Source organism: Odocoileus virginianus, chromosome 9 (genome assembly GCF_023699985.2).
Source record: "Odocoileus virginianus isolate 20LAN1187 ecotype Illinois chromosome 9, Ovbor_1.2, whole genome shotgun sequence".
NCBI lineage: Eukaryota > Metazoa > Chordata > Mammalia > Artiodactyla > Cervidae > Odocoileus > Odocoileus virginianus.
This window is the reverse complement of record NC_069682.1, coordinates 28559697-28585249: the sequence shown is the minus strand read 5'-3', so window position 1 is coordinate 28585249 and position 25553 is coordinate 28559697. Positions and strand designations below refer to the sequence as shown.

The window sequence follows — 25553 nt, the reverse complement described above, 5'->3', positions numbered from 1 at the left end:
TAATGCTACATTTTTAAAGGTCAGAAATGGAAGTGAGAGCAGTTCTCCGTTACTGGGCACATATTGTGGGACTCTGCTGCCAAATCCCATTTTCTCCCAGAATCATGAACTATACCTTCGATTTAAGAGTGATGGTGCAACTTCTGGTCGTGGATATGAAATTATCTGGACCTCTTCACCCTCCGGTAAGACACTGGCCCTTTGTCAGGGCAAGTAATGCAGCTGAGAAAAACATACAGTGTCTCATAGAAAAGACAGTTAAAGGGACCTCATCTTTCTCCCCAATCTGTGTACTTGATCATTTTGTTAAAAATAGAGATTTTTTTTTAATGATGAAATTATAGATTTTAAAAATTCTACTTGTATTTATTATTTCTCTAAAGAATATATATCTATGTATGAGGCACAGATAAGGTATAAAGATTTTTGTAATTAGTTTATAAATTTTGATTTTGTCATATTTTAAAAAAATTTTATGTATTTATTTATTTATCCATTTATTTCTGACTTTGCTGGGTATTTGTTACTAAGAGGGCTTTTCTCTAATTGTGGAGAGCGGAGGCCACTCTTCACTGCGGTGTGTGGGCTTCTCATTGGGGTGCTTTCTCTTGCTGTGAAGCATGGGCTCGAGGGCGCAGGCTTCAGTAGCTGTGGTAGGTGGGCGCAGGAGTTGAAGCTCCTGGGCTCTAGCACACAGGCTCAGTTGTTGTGGTGCACGGGCTTAAGGCATATGGGATTTCCCAGACCAGGCAGTGAACCTGTGTCTCCTGCACTGAGCCGCCAGGGAAGCTGATTTTTGTCATATTTTAAACTTTTGGTTTGCTCATCAAGGTGTACTTCTCTGAAAATTAAATAAAAGTTTGCCAATATGTTACGGTCACATACTTGAGTACATCTAAGCAGCTGTGTTCCTTGGAGGCTCTCTCATTTCTGGACAGTCCTGGAGACAGTCTTACAGGGCAGTAAGCACCTTCCTGCAGTTTGGGTTGGCTGTTTACTGATGAGTGAAGGAAATTTAAGTCATGTCAATACATTTAACTCATGAAATGTCCCCGAATGTATCTAAAAACTTTCAAAATAAGAATGTGGAAACGATTCGTTTAAATATCCCAAGGGGACCACAAAAGGATTCTATCAAGACAATTGTGGATAATGATTTCTTGGTACCTGCACAAAAGTAAAAGATGATTCCCTATGCCCTAATTTTACAGATCAGGAAATAAAACACCCAAATGATGAGTTGCCTTAAACGCACAGTCAGACTGTGGCAGAGGCAGGCCCAAACCTCCACTGGTCTGAAACCCAGCTCTGTGCTCTTTAATTATGCTCCACAGTTTCTTCCTGTGTGCAGGGTATCTGGATGCCCACGCCATCTGGTCTAAATCATGATAGATTTCCTGTGCAAACTGGCAAAATGAAAAAATTAACACCGACACTTAAAAAGCTTTGGCTTTTTTTTAGGGGGTGGGGGGAACTACCCTGATGGTCCAGTGGTTAAGACTTTGTGCGTCCACTGCAGGAGATGTGGGTTCAGTCCCTGGTCAGGGAACTAAGACCCCCACATGTCACACAACTTGGCCAATAAAAAGGGAAAAAGAAAATAAACCTTGACTTTTGAAGCATATCAGTCTTGGAGCTGTCAGTTCTATGCCTGGTAAAGTCACTTTTATAATAATTACTGCCTCAATGGACATGAGTTTGAGCAAACTCTGGGGGATGGTGAAGGACAGGGAAGCCTGGCGTGCTGCAGCCCATGGGGTCACAAAGAGTCAGACACAACTGAGCAACTGAATAAGCAACAACGACAAATTACTGCCAAAACCTAAAATAAAATACCTCTTTCTGTGATCCTGCCCCAGAATTGCCCTTTTAATTTTACTTCACCCACGTCATCACCAAGTCACTGCCTATGAATCAAAGTACTCAAGGTCAGTCCAAGTACCTATACCACCGAAGTACCCAAGATTGCCTTCACTGTCTCCTACAGTTACTTTATCAAGGTCTTGGTTTTCCCATTGCGTTCTCAGCTCACTATTTTCAGAAAACAGACCTGGAGGAAGTGGGTCCTAAGCGGCGATCTGCAGGGAAAGGACTTTATGGTGGAGGCGGGGGTGGAGCGGGGGAGGTGGTGAGGGAGGAGGAGGATGTAGCCCACAAAGGCACAGGGTTTCTGCCTCCAGTTTTCCTGCAGGGAGTCTCAGCACCTTAAGAAAGTAAGTGTCGCGTTGGCTTAAGTGCAGTAAAGCACAGTGGATGGTTTCTGCTTGACTGAATCCAACTTCATGCCACTGTTTCCTGGCAGGCTGTGGTGGGACTCTTTTTGGAGACAGCGGCTCTGTCACCAGCCCTGGCTATCCGGGCACTTACCCAAACAATACTCACTGTGAATGGGCCATCCTTGCTCCTGCTGGAAGACCGGTCACCGTCAGCTTTTACTTCATCAGCATCGATGATCCCGGAGAATGTGTCCAGAACTACCTCCTGCTCTATGATGGACCTGATGCTAATTCTCCATCCTCTGGGCCCTATTGTGGGGCAGTGAGTAGAACCAGCTTTTAAAAACTCCAATTATCATTTTTAAATAATTAAAGTAGCTTTAAAGGGCATGTTTAAAGGCAGACACACGCAATCACAGAGCACAACATTTATTAATACAAATTCAGTTTTCTGACCTTCCTGTTTATTTGGGGAGCACGAGTGCCACCTAGTGGACTTTTCATTAAATTAATAATGGTGGTTTAGTCTCTATGTCATGTCTGACTTTAGCCCACCAGGCTCCTCTGTCCATGTGGTTTGCCAGGCAAGAATACTGGAGTGGGTTGCCATTTTCTCCTCCAGGGGATCTTTCTGACCCAGGGATCAAACCGGGTCTCCTACATTACAGGTGGATTATTTACCAACCCAGCCACCAGTATTATTAACTGTTAACCAAACTTGACTATGCATCAAAATTATGTAGGCAGTTATTTAGCATCACAGACTTCCAGTCCCCACTCAACCTATAGAATCAAAGTTTCTGGGGGAGCAGCTGTGGCCCGCTGCTTTGTGGAAGTTGCATGTGTGGTTTAAAGGCACTGTCCAGGGTTGCCCATCCATGTTATTTCTGCATGACTAAAATTACAGCCTTATCTCTGTACCTGCAGGGGATCAGTCCCATGACCGCCCCACAGATCCCACATTCTCAGGTGCTCAGATCCCTTATAAAAACTGGCCTAGTGAGTACAGTCCGTCCCCTGTATGTGTGGATTCTTTGTCCACAGGTTCTGTATCTGTTGGATCCTGTGGTTGGTTGAATCCGCGATGTGGAACCTGTCTTTACAGAGGGCTGACTGTATAGAAATTTTGAATGCCTGGCTCCATTCCATTCACTGCTTGCTGGAAATTGTGGGAATTCTTTGAAGAAATTCACAGGGATATTAACAGTTGTCCTGGGGACTGAGAGTTTGTTTTTGTAAATCTCAGATCTCCCCTGAGCCCTACAGTAGATTCTGATATTGACTCAACATTGCTGCATCCTCCCTCACTGCCTTTTGTTTTATGCACAAGTGGATGGATGTTTCCAGAGCTTCCGTGTGAGGGACGCATGACTACTGATGAGAAGTTAGCAGCTTCTTACTATTTTGCTCTTTGCTCATTTATGCATTCTGATCAAACTGACAGAGATTTGTCTCTGCTGGAAATCTAGAGTTTTTGAATATAACTTATGGTTTATAAAATTGATAAATGGTATTATAAAAAATGTTTTTTTTAAAAAAACCCACTTTTGTAAAACCCTGAGAATTCTCCCATATATTATTCTAAACACATTTGGGGAATATATTTCCATACGCACATAGTTTATCCTGTTTTGTGGTTTGGTTTTTTCCACTGACTGATACATTATTAACATCTTAACCATATCATTAGCAAAGTGGTCTATCATATTTAATCACTGGGTGGTTTTATGTTGCATGGGTGCAGCCTGATTTCTGGAACAAGGCTCCTCTGGTTTATAAACACATCAATAAACTCTCTGGTAGCTCTGTCCCTATACAAAGAGCTAATTATTGAGGGAGAAAATTGGGTCACTTGACTAGTGGATACTGCCTTGCAGTTATTCACAGGGGCCCACAGAAAAGAGATCCTAGTAAATGAGTCACATGTCAGATTTAGAAGCTAACTAGGCCTAAAACATTTAGTTGAGGTTTGTAGGAATTCCCCAGTGGTCTAGTGATTAGGATTCAGTGCTTTCACTGCCGTGGCCCAGGTTCGGTCCCTGCTGGTAAAGTAAGATCCCACAAACTGCACTGTGCAGCAAAAAAAAAAAAAAAGAAAGAGATAAAGAAATCTGTGAAAATTTCAAAAAGAGATTATTTTAACAATATCATTACTTTATGTCTGTATGACTTTTTTTTTTTTTTTTTTTTTGGTTTTCAGTGACTTTCAAATATACAACCCCATTTGATCCCTGGACTTTGCAGATAAAAGAAAACTGAGGCACTGAGAGAGATTACTGCCATTTAAACCAATGTCACATTAAATTCAAGTCTATTATTAGATATGTCTCCTTTTCTTAACTATTGATGTTTGTAGTATTTTCCCAGTTTTAAATTTTCTTTAGTAAATTTAGACCTAATTTCCAGAGTAATTGTTTTATTTTTTAAAGATACCATTGATTTATTTAGTGTGTTAAGTCCAACAGGGTCAGTGTATTTACAGAAAAACAGTGGGAGTCCCTCCTTGGATAGCTAATCATACAATCATTGGAAAATGTTTTCTTTATGATAATTGTCATTGCTCACCGGCATCTGAGTTACAGAATCTGAACATCTAGAAGCATGAAAGAATGACAGGAAAGTAAGGAGGAGTTTAAATTTTTTTAAAGAGAAGGAGTTTAAAATTTTTCTTATCCGCTCATACTAGTTTGTCAGCACAGAATAACAAGTGGAAATCTGGAAGCAGGTTGAAATGGAAAGAAAAAGTGTGTGCACACAGCAATTGTACCATATTGTGTATCCCTTGGTATCTCTTTTTAGGAGAAAGAATTCCTGTACTGTGCTCACCTGAATAATTTACTGTCTTGGAAATAAGTCTGGTTGTGTGTGTGTGTGTGTGTGTGTGTGTGTGTGTGTTTTGATCACTCTGGGTAGGACTGAGGCAGAGGACCTGAGCAGAACCAGAGGAGCAGGGCCCCAAACTGCAACCTTGACCCTGTTTGATGTGCTTGGCTTCTGTACGTGTTACTGACTTATTTCCTACCTCACCTCTCCCATTGGGATGTCAGCTTCATGAGAGCAGGGCTTTTGGCATGTTTGGTTCATTTTTTATATCCCTAGTGCCAATAACTAGAGAAGGAGAGAGACCCATCTACCCACTCTTTCCACACACACATACACACACATACAGAATTGTTCCCCTTTTTGTGTGTTGGGTTCTTTTTATATCTCTAATGCCAATAACTGGAAAAGGAAAGAGACCAATGTATCCACTCTTTCCACACACACACACACACAGATACACATACAGAACTGTTCCCTTTTTGTGTGTTTGGTTCATTTTTTATATCCCTGGTGCTAATAATTGGAGAAGGAAAGAGACCCAGACACACACACACACACACACACACACACACAACTGTTTCCCACAAAAGGATATGAAAATCATCCCCCAAAGGAAAGTACAGGTGTTGGTGAAGGGAGTAATATACTTTATTCATATGTTCATTTTAGTTGCAGACATAAATTGTGTTTCCCATCAGAAAAATGAAAATTTCAATAAGAACTTGAATTGGAAATTGAAAGTTTAATGTCAGTTTTATTGAGATGCAATTCACATGCCATAGAAATCATCTACTTAAAGGGTAAAATTCAATAATTTTTAGTCAGTTCCCAGAGCCATTAAGCTGTTGTCACCATGCTTGATTTCAGAACATTCTTGTTACTCCAGAAGGAAACCCTGTATCCATTAGCAGTCACTCCCCATTGCTCCTTACCCCCCACCCCCAGCAATATTCTTGTGTAAAGTCTCTACATTAATACTTGGCAAGATCACTTCTAGACACATATGCAGGTTTACTGAAAATTCTAGAAGACTTCTTTATGTTGTACTTCTTTACTACATCTGACATTTCTGAGGAAATTTTCAAATTTGTGAAATATATAATTTGCTCTCTTTTTTTTTTCAATTTTAGGACACTGATATAGCTCCCTTTGTGGCCTCATCACATCGTGTCTTCATAAAATTTCACGCGGAGTATGCAACCCGACCATCAGCGCTCCGGTTAACCTGGGCCAGCTAGCCCAGTGAGGCCAGGTCTGCCCAGCACCTTGGATTTTCCGCAGGGGCTGGACCCTCAGGCCTCACGCTGGACAGGATACCTGACCCTCTGCCTGTTCCACTAAGAATAATCTGAACTTTTATGTGTTTCATCAAAGTACACGTGGAATCAACATTTCTACTTATTTTTTGAATGCAGAACATAGCTTCTCTAAATCTACTATTTTGAGCTGAAAATTTCTAGAATCCCTTAAAAGGCTGGAAATGATTATGGCCTGTGTGCTGTACATTTTCAGAAGTTAATTAAATAGAAGTATGGTTTTCTTTGTGAATGTCAAATTGGGGATGATAAACGTTACTGAAATCTCAACAGTAGTGTTGCATGCTTTTTTTTTTAACTCACTGAAATTTGTCTTTCACTGTAGGTCTGTGTAAAACTTCAAGTTGAATAGTTCCATTTTGACAAAGGGTATGCCTCATTCAGGATAGCAACTCCGGAGCCAAGTTGCCTGCATCTGAATTTTAGCCTTTCCAGCAACTTCCTTAACTCTCTGGGCCAGTTTCCCTATGTGCCACTGTTGTCTATTTGGAGTTTAACTACATGAGATGTGAAGTTATACCTAGTTAGGCATGCTTTGATCAAGTATTCTGCTACTTTAAATCCGGAGACATTAGGTTAAAAATACAAAGTTAACTCTTATGAAGAACATGGGACCAAATGAAAAAGATGTTATCAAATGTGTCACTTCATCTTCCTCTGCTATTCAAACACCAGGGGAATGATACCTGCACAGACTACAGAGCCACCTAAATGAGACAGTCTCACCTTAGCTCTATCATGGGTGGATAAATCAACTTTGTGGATGACTCTCTATTGGAAAGAATGGTGAACATGATGAAGAGACCATCAAACCCAAGTTCTTGACAAAGCTGGGACAATGGGCTGAAACTCTGGAGACGAAGTTTGATGGGAATAGATACAAGATTTAGCTTTTTTATCTAAAAATGAATCACAGAGGTACAGAATCTGGAGAAGGTTAACAATAACCTATAAAATAGTAGTTTTATCTGAAAGCAAGATTAGCATATGTAGCTGTCAAACAGTAAGAGATGATTGGATCTGTGATTGCACCATTAGCGTAATGGCGTCTACAAAAGTCATTTTAAAAGAGTTATTTCTAGGAGGCAGGTAAGCATATTCAGAAAGTGCATCTACCAAGCAAAGACAACATAGTCAATCTTAGTATGTAATTTTTAAACTAAAAACAGGAAATAAGAGTATTTTCTCTCATTCTGTAGGTCATAAATGGAATCCAAAAACAACAATGATGACAACAACATAATATAAAATGAATGGGCTTGAAGAGTGGATGAGGGGCAGTCTGTCTTGGAAGTAAACGGAGCTCAGGAGTCAGGGGAGCCAAACTTCCACCCACCATGTGATCTTTTCCCCTCTTCTTGTCTGTCTCCCTAAAGAGCTGGATCTTAGTGGGAAGAACTGGGCACCTGCCTTTTGGTCTTCAAGGTTACATTAGCCATCACTGGACAGAGTCACCCTCATCTGACCTTCAGGGAACTGCCTGGGATAAGTCAGCCAGAGGCCACTACAGGCCAAGGATCTCCTGGCACTTCAGGCACCTATGAAGGAAACCCCAGGGATGGATGTGCCAATGTTAGTTTGGGGCTGGATGATGGCTGGGTTACTCGTTCTACTTGTGATCATCTCCTAAATTTCAACTCTATTTTATTAGTCAAAGGAACTTGTTAAAAATCCACCACATGCTCTTCAAGGGAGTAGTAACATAATGAATTTTATTAATAAAAAGGAGAACTCACATCAATAGCATTTGCTCTATGCCAGGCATCCTTCTCTCATCACTCATGGAAATCTAAGAACAATCACCTCCATTTTACAGTTGAGGAAAACGAGGTACGAAAAAGTTTGCAAAACCTAGTGATGGAATGGTGATTTTAACCTCAGCAACCACCCAAGAAAGTGCCTCCCATCCAGCCAGGATTAAGTGTGAACGTATTAAGTATGACAGCCTGACTATCTTCACAGATCCAGTGACATTATTAAAAAAATATGGCCTGAAAATTTTTTGATGCAATTGCTGTTATTTTAGTAAAAATGTAGAGATTATACTGAGTCAAAGATAGTATTAAAGGAAGAAAATGTTTTACTTATTGAGACTTCAAATCACTCCATGTCTACAATTTAACGGGACAGTTATTGGAAGAAAAATGGTATGATAATTTTTGGATATTAATGAGAAATTGGCTTTTCAAATTTTAATTTCATACCTTTATGTGTTTCGTTGTAAGTAGTTTATTATAAACCTGGGTTAGAGACTACAAAAGTCATGGAAAAAAATCATTTTATTTATTTATTTTTGGCTGTTCTGGTTCTTCATTGCTGTGTGGGCTTTTCTCTAATTGAGGTGCGTGGGGGCTGCTCTTTAGTTGCATTCTCATTGTGGCGACTTCTCTCGTTGTGGAGTGCAGACTCTGTCACAGCACCGGCTCAATAGCTGTGGCCTATGGCTTTAGTTGCTCTGAGGCGTGTATGATCGCCCCAGACCAGGGATTGAACCTATGACTCCTGCATTGGCAGGCAGATTCTTTACCACTCAGCCACCAAGGAAGCCCCTACAAAAGGCATTTTCAAAATGAATGATTTATATAATAACTTACTTGAATTTCATCCATTGTTTTTGCAGCCCGGAGTGCTGATATCGAGCAGGAACCTGTGGGGCTTCTGGGCCTTTCTGTGTGTTGGGTGTTTCTTGATTACAGAAAATAGGCTTTAATCAGCCTCCGTGACGTTCCCTGTGCTCGAAGGAGCAGGTTCAAATAGCTGCTAATTAGGGAAGAGAGGGATGTGGAGACTCTCTGTCAAGAGACAGTCAAGGAACTGTCAAGAAACAACAGCGTAGCCCTGGTCCACCAGGTGGGAGAAATTAGTGGTAAGCTGCCCATGGGCGCGTGAGCCCCAGACTGCTTGGAACCAGGAGGTCGATGCCGCTGACTCCCACTTACCTCACCACCAGCCAATCAGGAGAATGTCCGGGAACAGGTCACACCCTCTTGAACCAGTCCTATTCCTCACTACACCCTCTAGGTTGGGACAGTTGATTTTTTTTTAAAATTAATTTATTTGAATTGGAGGATAGTTACTTTACAATATTGTGATGGTTTTTGCTATACCCTGACATGAATCAGCCAGGGGTGCACATGTGGGACACAGTTTTGAGGGCATTAGCCTGCTCTTCTCCCTTCTGCCTGGCAAAGCAGTAAAGCTTTTCTACTTCACCCAAAACTCTGTCTCCAAGAATTAATTTGGTGTTGGGGTACAGAGGCCGGATTCAGCTTCAGTACCTCGGGGAACCAGGCATCGCCCTTGATTGTCCTGGACTGACCCACTCTGGGGGCTCGCAGGCAGGGGTAGGACATTCCCCCCAAAGGAGAATGAAGCACAGACTTTGTGTAAGCATGGTGCGCTTGGCAGTGACACTGCAGGGGCGATTTCAGCTCTGATAAATACTTTTCCTTGCAGGTATAGATACCTAATTTGCAGGGCCCCTGGTTCAAAAAGTATTAAACATCTCAAGCTGGTGACATCAGAACAAGAAACTAACTGTGGGGCCTGTTTAAGCCTGGAGTTTTCTGTCACTGTGTACAGTTTGCATATCCAGGAAGCCGGTCCTGTTTCCATGTTATAAAAATCTGGAACTTAGGGACATATTTCATTAAGAATTGTACTGGTGAAAAGTGAAAAGAATGGAAGAAGTTTATAAGGGAGTGAAAATGAATTTCTGGGAAACTGGACGTGAATGCGAACATGAGGAAGCAGCCTTGTGAGGACCATCTTCTAACCTATGAAGAAATTTAACAAATAGCCCAGGAAAATTAATGATGATCTAAGAGGGAAACAAATACACATCAACAATAGAGGAGGAAGTACAGCACAACAGCTAGTTAGAAAAATCAGCTCAGGTTTCATGCTTAAATACAAAAGGAAAACCAGGAGACAGCAGACAGAGGAAAAGTTACAGCAGCCGGAATGGGAAAGAACTAGAAAAGCTAACAAAAAGTGGGACATGAGGAAACAATTTAGTCAACAGAAGAAAGGTTTAAAAATTGCTATCCTCAGAGACATTTGAGAAGAGTGTGCATTCATGAAATAAAAGCAGGGCATTATTAAACAGGGAGGGCTTAAGAAGCATATTTCATTAATAGTCAAAACAACTTTAAAAAATTTAATAGCTTTAAAAAATTTAATATCTTTGCAAGATAAAATAGAGAAAATCTTCCAGAATGTTAAGTTAAAAAAAAAAGTGTGTGTGTGTGTGTGTGGGGGGATATTAAATGTATAAAGGGGAGAAAAAACCCCAGCTACCGAAAACTGTCCCAGGAAGCTGCCATATGAAAAGATTTCCAAGAGTGATAAATCATAGAAAATGGTAGGAAATTTCAAAAGAATAACTGAAAACAATTTCCAGAGAGGAAGAGAGAAATGAATCATCCTCTGAAAACGACCCAATGACCACTGAACAGATTAAACAAAAAAAGAGCTTCCATCAGAGAGATTATGGTGATGAATAATAAAAAGATCGCAAGTGCTTCTCAAGGGGAAAAAATAGTTTACTGCAAAGATTTAAGGAGACGTTTCTGGGCACCAACGTCGAAAGCAGAGGTCACTGGAACTATGCCATTGAGATTTAAGAGAAACTGATTTTGAACCTAGAATTCCATGCGGAGCGTGGGCAGAAAAAGGACATTTAAAACATGCAACTACTTACCATTTGTGCCTCTTATACATCCTTTTAGAGAAGGTTACTTGAGAGTAGCTACTCAGCAAGGTGCCTAGGAGAAATGTCTGTATAAACCCAGGAACCAAGTTTTAAAAAGTTACAATCTCTCAGCTGGAAGGACAAAGAATCAGTCCAAGTTACAGCAGTATATTAGTACGTTCCTAAAGTCTTCAGGAAGAATCCATTGGATTTCAAACAGTGGAGAGTAATGAAAAGCTTAAGGTTACAAGAAGAAAAAAACCAAATTCTAGTTAAAAAAAAAAACCCCAAACACAAAGAAAATTGTTCGAGGAAATCATCATTCGACAGAAAGCAAACTAAGCTATGACATAGCATAAGAACAGAGGGGTCACGTATTTATCATGTGTCTATTCCGTGTCCTGTGGCTCAAGGCTCCATGACTGCGACCTGGACGCCAGGGACACACACACCATCAGACAATTCTTGCTTTCAGGAGCTCAAAATATACCGGGAGGCACAACTGTGGGGAAAGGATTCAGGGCAGCAACTTCCAGTAAGTTAAAGAAATAGCACACTGCGAGAATATTGACTTGTCACTTGCCTCTGACCCAGCCTGAACCCCTGCCCAGACTTCCCTGATTCCGCCCACAGAACTCTGGCTTCCATCTACAAATTGAGCCTGCGCACGCGTCGGCTTCTCTCGGATCGGAAGCCTAACCTGGGGGGCGGGGCACTAGCCACGGTGGGGCGGAGTCTCCAGGTAGAACAGCATACATGATTGGCTAGCCGCAGGGCACGCATTCTTTTATGGGCGGAGCCTCGCCCTGAGCCGCGTCTAGTAAGCTGGTCTCCTAATTAGGGAAGGGCCGGGCGCGGGCGGGGCCTGGAGTTGCTAGCGGTCCGATGTGCGCCTGCGCGGAGTGCCGGGACAGGGCGTGTTCCTCGTTTGGGTGATCGTTTTGCACCGACCGAGCGCATCTCTCGCCGGCCGCCGGAGTGAACCCTGCAGAAGTCTGTAGTTTGTGCCTATTAGGTGCAGCCCTCCGCAGTGAGTGTGTGTGTGTGGTTGCAGTTGTGTTTGCTTCTCCGCGGCGGGAATGGTGCTGGACCCTCCCCATTTCTCTGTCCCTCGCTCCCCGCCCCCCATCCTTGTTCCCAGATCCTGCCCGCCGCTGCCCACTTCCCAAGACCTGGGGAAAACTGGAGAGCGCCAGCCGGGGGCTCCCTCATTTCTCTCCCTGCACCCTTCTGGCCGTCGCCCACGCGCTTTGCTGTTGTTTGGTCCAGGTCATGTCCAAGTCTCTGAGAAAGTTGGTGGAAGAGAGCCGGGAGAAGAACCAGCCGGAAGTGGACATGAGTGACCGGGGCATCTCTAACATGCTGGACGTCAACGGCCTGTGTAAGTTCTCCGGAGGGCCTTCCTCCCAGAGCGGGTGGACGGGTTTATCAGTTTAACAAGTAACTGCTGGTGGCGGTGCGAGACATTCTGATGGTCCACCCCACCTGGTGCTTGTAAAGGGCCCTTGTCTATGGCTTAGCTCAGAAAGCTTGCAGTCAGATTTGTTCTCTCAGCTGGAAAACGGGCACGAGAGCCAGGTTAAGAATCACACGGACTTGTGGCTGCTGGATCTCATCATTTGTCCATGCTGATTGATTTCGGGTGGATTTTCCACAGTTTACTAAATAGCCACTTGGTGTTTTGTTTTTTTTAAATAATTTTTATTGGAGCATAGCTGATTTATAATGTGCTGGTTTCTGCTGGACAGCAAAGTGGTTCAGTTATACAGATACATACATCCACCCTTTCTTAGATTCTATTCCCATATAAGTCATTTTAGAGTAGGAAATAGAGTTCTCTGTGCTATACAGTAGGTCCTTATTAATTGTCTTATACATAGCAGTGAGTATATGTCAAACCCAATCTCCCAGTTTTCCTCCCCTTCCCCCTTGGGGAAGTTTTCTACACCTGTGACTCTGTTTTGTAAATAGGTTCATTTGTATCATTTTTTTTTTCTTAGATTCGGCATAAAATTGATATAGATATTTGTCTTTCTCTGTTTGACTTCTCTCATTGTCTATCCACGTCACCACGAATCACATTATTTCATTCTCTTTCTTGGCAGAGTAGTATTCCATTGTATATATGTATCACATCTTTATCCATTCATCTTTCAATGGACATTTTGGTTGCTTCCATGTCCTGGATATTATACACAGTGCTGAACATTGTATCCTTTTGAAACATGTTTTTCTCCAGTTATAAGCCCAGGAGTGGGATTGCTGGATCATATGGTACCTCAATTTTTAGCTTTTTAAGGACCCTCCAGACTGTTCTCTGTAGTGCCTCTGTCAGTTTACATTCCCACTAGCAGTGTAGGAGGGGTCCCTTTTCTCTACACCTTCTCCAGCATTTATTGTTTGTTTGTAGCCGTTTTGAAGAGTTGACTCATTGGAAAAGACCCTAATGCTGGGAAGGATTGGGGGCAGGAGGAGAAGAGGACAACAGAAGATGAGATGGCTGGATGGCATCACCGACTCGATGGGCATGAGTTTGGGTAGACTCCTGGAGTTGGTGATGGACAGGGAGGCCTGGTGTGCTGCGATTCATGGGGTCGCAAAGAGTCTGACACGACTGAGCGACTGAACTGAACTGAGACATTTTGATGATGACCATTCTGATCAGTGTGAGGTGATACCTCTTTGTAGTTTTGGTTTGCATTTCTCTAATAATTAGTGATATTGAGCATCTTTTCATGTGTCACTTGGTTTTTTAATGGGAAATTATTTCTGAATCATTTTCCATTCTCTTTTTCCATATGAAAGTTACATGATAAGTAAGTTAAGCATTTCTTGGCTCATCTTTTTCCGTTTTTTTTCTTCTGACTTAGTTCAGGCTTCTGTTTCTTCCTCCTGTGCTATTGTGCTGTCTTCCTAATGTTACTTCTCACCTCCACTTTTACTGCCCTGAAGTTTTTATTTTGTATTGGAGTATAGCCGATTAATAGTGTTGTGATAGTTTTAGGAACTCAAGCATACATTTACATGTATCCACTCTCCCCCAAACTCCTCTCCCATCCAGGCTGCCACGTAGCGTTGAACAGAGTTCGCTGTGCTATACAGTAGGTCCTTTTTGGTTACCCATTTTAAATATAGCAGAGTATACAGGCCAGTCTCAGACTCCCTGACTATCTCTTTCCCCATCCTCCCCCTAACTGCCCTGTACTTTAAACACTGTATAGCTTTCAGTGTTATTTCCCTGTAACGGGCATCTTATTGCAACTCTCTCCTTTAAACCAGGCATTGCAATCTCAGATGCCTTCAGGTTAGTGCCTTGGACAGAGATCAGGGTTGGTGTCATTGATAGATCTCTATAGAAGGCCAGAGAATGGAAAACTGTAGGTGATTTGCATTCGCTAGTCCTTTGGAAGACACTGGCCATGAAGGTTAGCATCTCAGCCTCCTGTAATGTGTTGATTTCTCAGTGGTGGTGGCTTCTTGGTGGCAGCGACAGAGCAGGGGTCTCAGGTGCTGAGCTGACGGGTGGGAACATCAATGTGTCCCCTCACTGCCCTGCCCTGCGGGGTCCCAGTGGTCATCAGGCACACGGCTGCGTCAGAAGAAGATGCTGAGGGGCAAGCAGGAGGCCTGCTCAGCTGTGCCCTTGGCCCCATGGCTCTCTGCTCCTCAGGATGTCTCTCTCACGGGCTCGAAAAAAGGTTGCTGTCACTAGAGGAACTTTGTACTCCTCAGCTTTGAAAAGGGTTCTCTATGTTATATTTATAAGTCAGGAGAGTGGCAGAGCTATTCCAGTTCAGTTGTTTTATCTCTTTGAAGCCTTGGCTTGTATTGAAGAAGAAAAGATAGCCACTTGCTTCCTGAAAAAGCTGCTTCCGGTGTAATATTAGGTGCTGAAAAGCAAGGTCATTCTTCACATTTTCCCAGAGAAGTTGCTTTAGGAAGAGCAAGAGTGCTTCTTGGGGAGTTCAGTGGCAGTGAATTTGGACACTTTGCCTCCATCCTCTGGAGTGGGCTAGACCTAAGAAGTGACCACTTTCTGCAAAATACTCCCTGACTTCTGGAGTCTGGAGGGTCCTAGGATGCCTTCAGGGCCCCACCCTCCACTGGGGCTCAGTGGTCAGTAGTGTACAGAATGCTTACTCCATGTACTTTAATATCTTAGGTATTAAAATATTTGGCACGATCACGTTAGCTGTACTATAAGGATTCCCATAGTCTTTTGCTTAAAAAATTCTGACTGTAATCATGAGGTTTTACGTATTTTTTTTTTTAATTTATTTTGTTCATTCAGATTGTGGGATCTTACTTCCCCGACCAGGGATTGAACCCAGGCACAGCTGTGAAAGTGCGAAGTCCTAACCGCTGGGCTGCCGGGGAGGTCCCCAAGGTTTCATGTGCTAGTATCAGGATTGAACCCAGGGAACAGCTTATTTCCATGGACAGAGAATGGGTTATTGTATCTCAAGCTTTCCCTTCATTATCTTTTTTTAGTTATTTTAATTTTTTTATTTTATGCCATACTGTGTGGCATATGAGATCTTAGTTTCCTGATGGATCGAATCTATGTCCCCTGCAGTGGAAATGCAGAGTCTCAGCCATTGGACCACCAGGGGAGTCCCTCTCTTTGTTATCTTTACTTTTAGTTTCTCTAAGAGCAGGAGTTAAGCCTTGAATCTAAGAGTGGCTGTTGCATACTTATTCTAAGCATAGGAAATAGGCTTTGTTTCTGCTTGGAAAGTTGGGTCTTATAAATGCAGCACTTTCCTTGCTCCAAGGCAGTAAATTGCCTTTCAAAAATGCAACTTTGGAGTTGAGGTATCAAAAGCTTTCTGATAAGAAAACTTCCTAGGCTGGAGACAGACATCAGCCAGGTTTTAGAGTTTTCTGTCAGTCCAGTTGGTTTCTGGGGATGTCAGATCTGACCCTGAGAGGCAGACATGGTCCAGTGCTTACAAGCGGGGCCTTGGAGCCGAATAGACTGGGTTCAGATTGTCCATCTTATCACTGTGTTACTTCAGAGAAATGACATACCTTTCTGAGCCTCGACTGCCTCCTCATTAGATGGAAACATAAGTACAGGTGGCGCTAGTGGTACAGAACCCACCTGCCGGAGCAGGAGATGTGAGAGATGAGGGTTTGATCCCTAGGTCAGAAGACCCCTTGGAGGAGGGCATGGCAGCCCACTCCAGTATTCTTGCCTGGGGAATCCCCATGGACAGAGGAGCCTGGGGGGCTGCTGTTCATAGGGTCGCAAGAGAGTCGGACACCACTGAAGGGACTTAGCATGGTATAACACAAGTACCCACTTGGCACTGGTTTAGACCTGAGTGCAGGGCTTCATGTCACATGCTTAGCACCGAGCCCAGTACTGAGTACACAGTGACTGTTAACTGTTCATACGAATGTCCAGAGAGCATGTGTAAGCCTCAGATGGAACCAGTCCCAGCACAGTCGCTGGTCTGAACTGAGAATAGCCAGGTTAGGTAGATGAGGTAAGACATCTCTGTGTGTTACGTGTTGATGTTTTCTATGCAGCTTAATGGACTCCAGTGTGTTTTAGCCCTTTGGGTGGGGTTTTCAGGGATTTCCATATTACTGTTTCTCTGAAATGATCCCTCATTTTCTTTCTTTCTTTTTTTTTTTTAAACCTTTTATTTTTATGGCCATACCATGCGGCATGTGGGATCTTAGTTGCCTGACTAGGGATTGAACCTTCAACCCCTGCAGTGGAAGTACAGTCTTAACCACCAGGGGAGTCCCTCATTTTATTTCTTTTCCTTTTTTTTCTGCATGGCATGTAATCATACACATTCTCCTTAAAGCTTTCAGGAAGAATGGTATAATTCTGTACTTTTTATTAAAGAGATTTCATGAGGAAACTCTCTCCCGTGCAGCAACTCTTCACCCGGATAATAAAGTTACTCTTGAAGGGCCCTGTAATCAGCTTCCTGGGAGTCTCAGGAGCCAGAGAGACTGTTTTTCATTTCTTTAAAGACTTTTGTGACTTTTTAATCTCTTCACATTTATTGCGCTCTGGGTGTCAAACTTTTATCAGGTTTTTTTTTTTCCCCCCACCCCAGCTAGGACTTAAATGTCTCTCAGATAAATTTTAAAAGAAAAAAAATCAACCACCTGTGAGGGAGTTGTTTTTCTAAAGGAGTCTGCAAAAGAATCAACAGATATAATCATGGCTTGGTTATCCGGAGGAGTTGTTAACCCAGGAATGTGATGCCTGGGGATTTTTCATCATGATAGGACTTTTTAAAATTTATTTTTTACTTTTACATTTTGTCTGAGACATTGGCATACAGGATCTTAGTTCTCTTACTTGAGATTGAACCTCTGCCCCCCACTGTGGAAGCATGGAGTCCTAACCACGGCACTACCGGGGGATTCTATTATTAGTATTTAAACATGTGTTTTATCTGTGATGGTGTAAAAAATGCAAAACAATATCTCTTTAATTTCTGAGATTCTTGGTGGTGGACTCTCCCAGCTAGTCTCCCTGTCACAAATCCCGGGAAAGGTGAGGTGGGCACAGAGAGCGTGACAAGTCAGCAGCGAAATAAGTGACCCCACATGTCAAGTGCAGAGCCTGGGACACTGAAGGGGGTCGCTGACGGGACAGCAGGGCGTTTCACAGGATTTTGATTGTGATGGGCTTGGGTCTGTTCGGCCTAAGAGGTGGTTATCAAAACCAAACCAAAAATTGGCAGTTTTTCAGTTAATAATTAAAATATTATTTGCCATCAATTGCCAGTATTGAGTGTATTTTTTTTTTATGATGGACAGTATGTAAATCGAGTCTCTCCGGGACTTTCTTCCTTACTGATGTTCTAAATTATCCAGTGATAAATTAATACAAGCTCTTCTAAGAAAACTGTAGACTATTTAATAGATCTGAAGAAGTTAGATTGTCACCATCAGAAGCCATAACGTCCACTGCTTTGCCTTTCTAGCCAGCTCTTAATTGTGAAAACCAGTGCTAGAATTGATAAGAATAGTACTTGAAAAGCAGACCCGGTCTCTCCCTTCCCTAAATGTATACGAGCCTGGTTTAAAGAAAACCCAGTCTAAATATAACAGGATCCACTATCATAGAGCAGAAGCTAGAGATGATATTTTTACATTGCGTAAAGGTCTGTTGCTTCTTTGAATAGCGAGTCAGCACAGGTTGGTTTATTTGTTTCAGCCAAACAGCACAAAGATGTTGGGAGAGCAGTCCATGTAGAGCACGTGCCTGGCCAGTAGGGGGCAGTGCCGAGCCTCTGCATTTTGCTCCAGGTCCCTCGGAAGACTTAATACAGCCTCTGCTGCCCCAGTGTCCACTGCCGCCTGGGCACCCGGCTTCCTCCCTCCTCATCGCGTCTCTTCCTTCAGGTCAGGAGATCCCTTCGTTTATGGCACTTGACCTGTGAAGCTCACAGTTTGAGAAACCTCCGGACAGTTTGTTAGGAAGTGTCTGGCCCAGAGCATCGTTGATGCTGGCTTGTGGACCTGGAGTCTCCTCTGACAGCGCAGAGTCTTCTGGACAGAGAGCTGCTGATCAGTCAGCATGTTTCCCAGTGAAAGACGGGGGTGAAATGGAATTTGCAAGGTCCCCTTCGGGCAGATTTCATCAGTGTGTGAAGCTAAACAGTATAAAACAGTGTTTTGGATTTGAGGCATTGATAAAGCCCCAAAGATAAATGATAGTATAACATCATCTTCTTTATTAGTCTTCTAGGGCTACCAGTCCATCCTAAAGGAGATCAGTCCTGGGTGTTCATTGGCAGGACTGATGCTGAAGCTGAAACTCCAATACTTTGGCCACCTGATGTGAAGAGTTGACTCATTGGAAAAGACCCTGATGCTGGGAGGGATTGGGGGCAGGAGGAGAAGGGGATGACAGAGGATGAGATGGCTGGATGGCATCCCCGACTCGATGGGCATGAGTTTGGGTGAACTCTGGGAGTTGGTGATGGACAGGGAGGCCTGGCGTTCTGCGATTCATGGGGTCGCAAAGAGTCGGACACGACTGTGACTGAACTGAACTGAACTGAGGGCTTCCATAGGGATACTTTGGCTACCTGATGCGAAGAGCCAACTCGCTGGAAAAGATGGAAGGCAGGAGGAGGAGGGGATGATAGAGGATGAAGTGGTTGGATGGCATCACTGACTCAATGGACATGAGTTTGAGCAAACTCCGGGAGCTAGTGAAGGACAGGGAAGCGCGGTGTGCTGTAGTCCATGGGGTCACAAAGTTACACACGACTGAACAACAACAGGGCTGCTGTATAGCACACCGCAGACCCAGAACTTCATCCACAGACAGTGATTGTTGATGGTTTTGGAGGCCATAGTGTCGGCAGGGTTGGTTTCTTCTGAGGTCGTTTTCCTTTGCAGACAGCCCCCTTCAGTCTGTGTCTCACGTGGCCTCCGCTGACATGGATTCCCGGACCCTCTCTGTGTCCACTTCCGGTGCCCGAGACGATGCCATTCAACTTGGATTACGGCCAACTTGGTGGCTTCATTACTTCGTCACGCTTTGAAAGTTCTGACTCCAAGGGCAGTCTCACTCTGAGATACCTGGGGTCAGGGCTTCCCTAGAGGACTCTGAAGGGCCACCATCAGCCCATCACGTCTGCGTCAGAGGTTCTGAGTGGTGCACACGTGAGTGCTTCTCACGTCAGCCTCTGGTGCAGATAGTAATCATCAGTGTTTCACACTTGAGCAGACAGAAGGTTGAGAAAATCCGTAATCTTGTGCTGTGTGGCTCAGGCCTGAAGGATTGACGGCTTCCAGGGTTAAGCTGGACTGGCGGGTCTCACCTCACGCCAGTCAGTTTCAGAATTCTTTAAAAACACTGTCCTAGGGACCTTCTCGGTGGTCCAGTGGTTAGGATTCCAAGCTTCCACTGCAGGGGACACAGTTCAGTCACTGGCTGGGGAACTGGGATCCCACGTGCCATGTGGCATGGCCAAAAAAAAAAAATTGTAGTATTGGTATAAGAACAGACATGTAGACCAGTGGAATAGAAGAGAGAGTCCAGATTTAGGTTGTGGCATTAAGAAACAAAAAGTATCAAGAGAGAGGGGATATATGTGTAGTTAGAGCTGATTCACTTCCTTGTATAGCAGAAACACAACATTGTAAGGCAGTTATCCTCCAATTAAAAAAAACAAACACTATGCTAGGCCAAGAAAATGATGCTAGGGTTGCATCATTCCTGCAACCCTCCAGCTTGGAAACTTAGGTTTATCACATCGCTGTAGGACTTGAACTGTTGAAGAAAACAGTAGAAGCAACTTCGTCTCTGTCTGGTCAGGGTTAATTCTGAACCTCCTAGTTTCTTTTTTTGTTTGTTTTGAACTGCACCAAAGGCGTATCCTAGCTTTATTAAAGGGCCCGCGCCGCAGTTAATATAAAAACACAAGAAGTGCCATCAGTTTAATAATAATAAAAAACCCCGAAAATGGAAAACTGAGGGGGCAGGGAAGAGGCCCTTGGGCCAGGGGCACGGGGAGCCCTGCTCGTGGCACCAGGCCTGGCGGCAGGGCCCCCTGGTATTGCTGTTGCTAGGAGGTCAGGGGGCAGCGATTGTCCTGTGGAGCCACCATTCGGCTGGGTCGAGGACCCTTACTTCTTCTGGGGTGTGCTCAGCTTCTGCATGCCCCGGATCTTGCCCAGCAGGCCAGAGATGAAGGCCTCAGGGGTTTGTGACAGTCAGCCAGCAGCTCCTTGACCCTGGCAGCCCGGGTATCATCGCTCTCCATGTCCAGGAGTTCATCCACGTCGATTTCCAGCTCTGGGATCTCCTGTCCCTGGCAGTCGTACAGGCGAGTGAGCTGCTCCAGGATCCACTCCTCCAGGTTGAGGCGCTTCCGCAGCTCCTTGCAGTCTAACTTGACCGTGACCTTCCCGTGGCGCCTCACTGGGCCCTCGTCATCCGCGCCGCCCTGACCCTCGCCTGCAGCCCCGGGGGGCTCTGAAAGTAGACATGGGGCCCTGGGCCGCCACTCCCCGGTCTGGGGGCTGCCCCCCCCACCCGCGGGGCCGCTGTCAGCCATGGCGGCCGCCGGGGCCACGTGCGCGCGTCGGGCCCCTCCCTGCGCCGCCGCCTCCCGGACGCCCGCCGGCTGGCTCCCGGCCGCTGACTCGGGTTAGCTCGTGAGCTTGGCTCCGCGGCGAGGGCGGCGGCGGGGGTCCCTCCTAGTTTCTTAAGGCTTTTGTGAAAAACTATTATTCTTAATGGGATTTAACAGTCACATATGAGTTTTTTGTTTGTTTTTTACTATGTGCTAATTCATTTTTTCTGTCTTCATATATCACAGTAGAATAAACCTGAGTTGCATGAAATGGTTAACTGTAGTTGCAGTTTACCTGTTATTCATCAAGAGCCTTTTCACTTACTGTGTTTCTGTGCGTATGCGTTAACGGTGCCTCCAGACTCAGAACAGTTCTTAAGCGTAAAGTGGGCTAATGAGAAGCACACCTCAGACCAGGTAGTGATTAGAGAGGGCCTTGGACACTTGGTTTTTCAGAGCATAGCGCAGAGACAGGCAGAAATTGGTGACATGGTTTGCAACCTCAGTATTCAAGTGGTTGTTGTGCAAATGTTTGCATAGACAAGACAGTTGATTTTTTATAGCTGTGAATATTTCCATCTTCAGGCTTTGTAAAAGATGCCTATGCAGCCTATTATGTATTCTTCAAGTTGTACAGTCTTTACTAGAAGGATAAAAATAATAGGTAACTGAAGCTATATACATGAGTATATTAATCCATACACGCACACACTGCTTATCATATGCCAGGCATTGTGTGCAGTTCTGCATATAGATTATTTCTTTTTCTTTTTTTTTTTTATTTGGCTATGCCGAGTCTTTGTTGGACACACAGGATCTTCGATCTTAGTTGCAGCATGTGGGATCTCATTCCCTCACCAGGGATCGTACCCAGGCCGCCTGCACTGGGAGAGAAGAGTCTTAGTCACTGGATCACCAGGAAAGTCCCTGGATTATTTGTCTTAAACCCCACAGCTCCATTAGGATTGTTGTCATCACCGTCATTGTTCTCCGTATCCAGTTTGCAGCTGAGGGCCTAGAGATTTCCGGAACTTCAGCACATTAATAAGTACTTAAGCATTAGTACACCCATAAGCAGTAGACTTGAAGCCAGGCAGTCAGGCTTTCAAAGCTGGGCTGTGTAGCTCACGCTTTCTTGCCTCTTATGTCACTAACATTTTCGAGAGTCAGATGCCCATACAAAGATGAAACCACTAATTCAGCAAGCATCCAGTGAGTGCCTGCTGGCTCCAGAAGCCGCCTCCCTGAGTTGTATGGGCTGCTGATTCCATATCCATCGAGGAATGTGTTCAGGGATCTGACCTTCCCATGCTCCAGCGGACTGGGCTCAGGAAATAGTTCTTTTTTAAAAAGCTCCCTTTCACAGTGCCTTTATCAGAGTGTTTCTGTAGGTAATCCCACACCTGATAGTATAGTGTGACAGATCTCCAAACCAGGAAACTGAAGGCGATCGGCACCTCCTAGCCACTCGCCCCTCAAGACAGGGTCCTGACTCTTGACAGCGAAGATTTCTTTTGCCAGTTGATCGGCATCATTCAAAGGAAGGAGGGCTTACAGCACGCGCTCCGCTGTCTGGTTCTCACGCTCGGCATCTTATTCATGAGGTTCATTTGTGTTGTGATGCTGGGTAACAGATTTAGGGTGTGATGGCCCAAGTTCCCACATGTGTTCTGCTGTTGATGGATGCTTGGGTGGCCCCCAGGCCAGGGCTCTCGCCAGTACTGCTGCTGTGGCCGTGTCAGCACACACGTTCCTTTCTGTTGGTTACAGGTTAGGGGTGGAGTTACTGGGTCGTGGGGTGTGCCCTTGGGCATACTTTAAATTGGAAGCAAGAGTTCCAGATATGGGGGAAATATTTGAAACATAAATGACTGGCAAAGGCTTAATAACATTCCTTTTTTATTGGCAGGTAATTGCTTTATAATGTTGTGTTGGTTTCTCAGAAATGAATCAGTCATATTTGTACATATATATGTGTGTGTGTGTGTTGTGTGTGTGTGTGTGTGTGCGTGTGTGTGTGTATCGCGTCCCACCCCTCTAGGTCACCCACAGAGCACCAAGCTGAGTCCCCTGTGCTATATGGGAGCTTCCCACCAGCTATCTGTTTTACACATGGTAGTGTATATATGTCTATGCTACTCTCTCAATTCATCCCATCTCCTTCCCCACCCCTGTGTCCACTGTGTAAAGATTAAAATATCTAAGGACTTCGTACTGGTGGGTCCAGTTCAAATATGACACTGCAAATGACAATGCTTTTACTGAACTTCTTCAATGTCGTGTCTCTGCTTTTCTTCCACTCGGAGAATCCTGATTCTCAAGGATGCTCATGATGTTAGACTATCACATAGTTGCTTTTTTGGTACCTTAGACACAACTGGTTAGTTACACACAATTAACAATGCTGATATTGCCACCAAGATATTGCTGAAAACAGTTGTTTTGTGCATGTTCTTTCCCCATTCTCCTCCTTTTTTTAAAAAAAAAAATCATACTTCATTTTTTTACAAGTTTTCCCTGTTATTAAACCTCCACAGTTTCCCCTGTTGTTAAAATCTGGCATTGGAGTGGTACTTTTGTTATAGTTGATGATTGATACATTATTAACTAAAATTTGCAGTTTACATTGTTGTCTGCTCTCTGTGTTGTAATACGTGATGGCTTTAAAAAATTTATTAGAGTCTAATTGCTTTACTGCGTGGTGTTTCTGTTGTACAGCAAAGTGAATCAGCTATATGACCCAGCAATCCCATTCCTGGGTATATACCTGGAGAAAACATAATTCCAAGATACATGCCCCACAGTGTTCATTGCAGCACCGCTTACAATATCCAGGACATGGAAGCAACCTAAGTGTCCATCAGCAGAGGAATAGATAAAGAAGACGGGGTACATATATCCAGTAGAATATTATTCAGCCATAAAAAGGATGAAATTGTGCCATTCGCAGAGATGTGGATGGACCTAGAGATGGAGTGAAATAAGCCAGAGAGAGAGAGACAAACATCGTTTATTACTGCCTATGTGTGGAATCTAGAAAAATTGAACAAATGAACCTATTTGTGAAGCAGAAACATAGACACTCAGTGGCTTTTAACAGATGCATAGTGTCTTACAGAGTAGTTTCACTGCCCTGAATACCCTTTGTGGTTTTTTTTTTCCCCTCTCTTCCTACTTACCTGACACCGAACCCCAGGCAACCACTGAAATTTTATGTCTTTCTAGTTTTGCGTGTTCTACAGTGTGACATAGTTGAAGCCATATAGTACGTAACCTTTAAAGAAAGACTTCTTTGACTTAGCCATATTCATTTCAGGTTCTTCTGTGTCTTTTCTTGGCTTGATAACTTGTATATTTTTATTATTGCCTAAAATTCCATTGTCTGGATGCACCACACTTTGTTTATCCTTTCACCTATTGAAGGATATCTTGATTGTTTTCGAATTTTGTCTATTATGAGTAAAGCTGCTATAAACATCCATGTGCAGATTTTTGTGTGAACGTGGTTCTTTGACTCCTTTGAGTAAATGCAAAGGAGTACAACTGCTGGATTGTATGGTAAGAATACGTTGGGTGTCCTAAGAAACCAACACATGGACTTCCAAGTAGCTGAACCATTTCATACATACATCCCCCAGCCATGAATAAGAGTTCCCGTTGCTCCATATTCTTCTCAATATTTTGTGTTGTCAGTGTTCTTGATTTTGGCCATCCTAATAGGCTTGTAGCAGTTTCTTGAAAGGTTGTTGCTGAACTATGAAAGACGCCAGGATTCTTGGCCTCTGGAAGAGAAGAATTCAATCTGGGGCCAGAGACGAGGCTTGATCACTCAGAGCTTTTGTGTAATAATGTTTTATTAAAGTATAAAAGAGATAGAGAAAGCTTTTGACACAGACATCAGAAGGGAAATGGAGAGTATGCCCCCCTTCTAGTGTTAGCAAGGGAGTTATATACTTTTTAATTAGTTATTACAATGAATCAAAAGAATGTCTCAAGTTTGTGAAAACTGCCAGACCCACTCCAACATTTTACATTTTAGGATAACAAGATTAGAATTTAACAATAGAAAGATCCTACCTGACCCACTCCCATAATATACATTCTGAGATATCAGGATTAGTCAGAAGGTTTTCGGGAAGGAGAACTGTCCTGCAGCAGGATACACTGTTGTTGTGTGACCCCTAGCACAGAGTTTAAACTGAGTTGTGTAATTGACTGAGAGTCCCTTGGACTGCAAGGAGATCCAACTAGTCCATCCTAAAGGAGATCAGTCCTGGGTGTTCATTGGCAGGACTGATGCTGAAGCTGAAACTCCAGTCCTTTGGCCACCTCATGCGAAGAGTTGACTCATTGGAAAAGACCCTGATGCTGGGAGGGATTGGGGCAGGAGGAGAAGGGGACGACAGAGGATGAGATGGCTGGATGGCATCACCGACTC

At 43.7% G+C, this 25553-nt stretch overlaps 2 protein-coding genes, 1 long non-coding RNA gene and 1 pseudogene across 4 annotated transcripts in view; 2 read left to right on the top strand and 2 right to left on the bottom strand.

The window, feature by feature from the left end:
- CUBN (cubilin) overlaps positions 1-6625 on the top strand; it is a 255728-nt gene extending 249103 nt beyond the window's left edge. The window contains exons 65-67 of the mRNA XM_020881287.2: positions 20-185; positions 2303-2538; positions 6170-6625. Coding sequence (XP_020736946.2) covers positions 20-185; positions 2303-2538; positions 6170-6277 — 510 coding nt within the window. The 3' untranslated portion in view covers positions 6278-6625. The remainder of the gene's footprint in view (positions 1-19; positions 186-2302; positions 2539-6169) is intronic.
- A 1991-nt stretch (positions 6626-8616) lies between these two features.
- Positions 8617-11792, bottom strand: LOC139036599 (uncharacterized). Its single transcript, XR_011489416.1, has 2 exons — positions 11058-11792; positions 8617-8904 (listed from the first exon to the last, which is right to left on the bottom strand). It is a non-coding gene; the product is annotated as an uncharacterized lncRNA (long non-coding RNA).
- A 142-nt stretch (positions 11793-11934) lies between these two features.
- The window catches only part of RSU1 (Ras suppressor protein 1), a 195073-nt gene continuing 181454 nt past the window's right edge, over positions 11935-25553 (top strand). Inside the window, exons 1-2 of one of the 2 annotated variants that reach the window (XM_020881259.2) lie at positions 11935-12078; positions 12318-12429. In XM_020881259.2, coding sequence (XP_020736918.2) covers positions 12321-12429 — 109 coding nt within the window. In that variant the 5' untranslated portion in view covers positions 11935-12078; positions 12318-12320. The remainder of the gene's footprint in view (positions 12079-12317; positions 12430-25553) is intronic. The other variant, XM_020881258.2, reaches the window with a different exon arrangement.
- Positions 20407-21112, bottom strand: LOC110129797 (protein phosphatase 1 regulatory subunit 14B pseudogene; annotated as a pseudogene).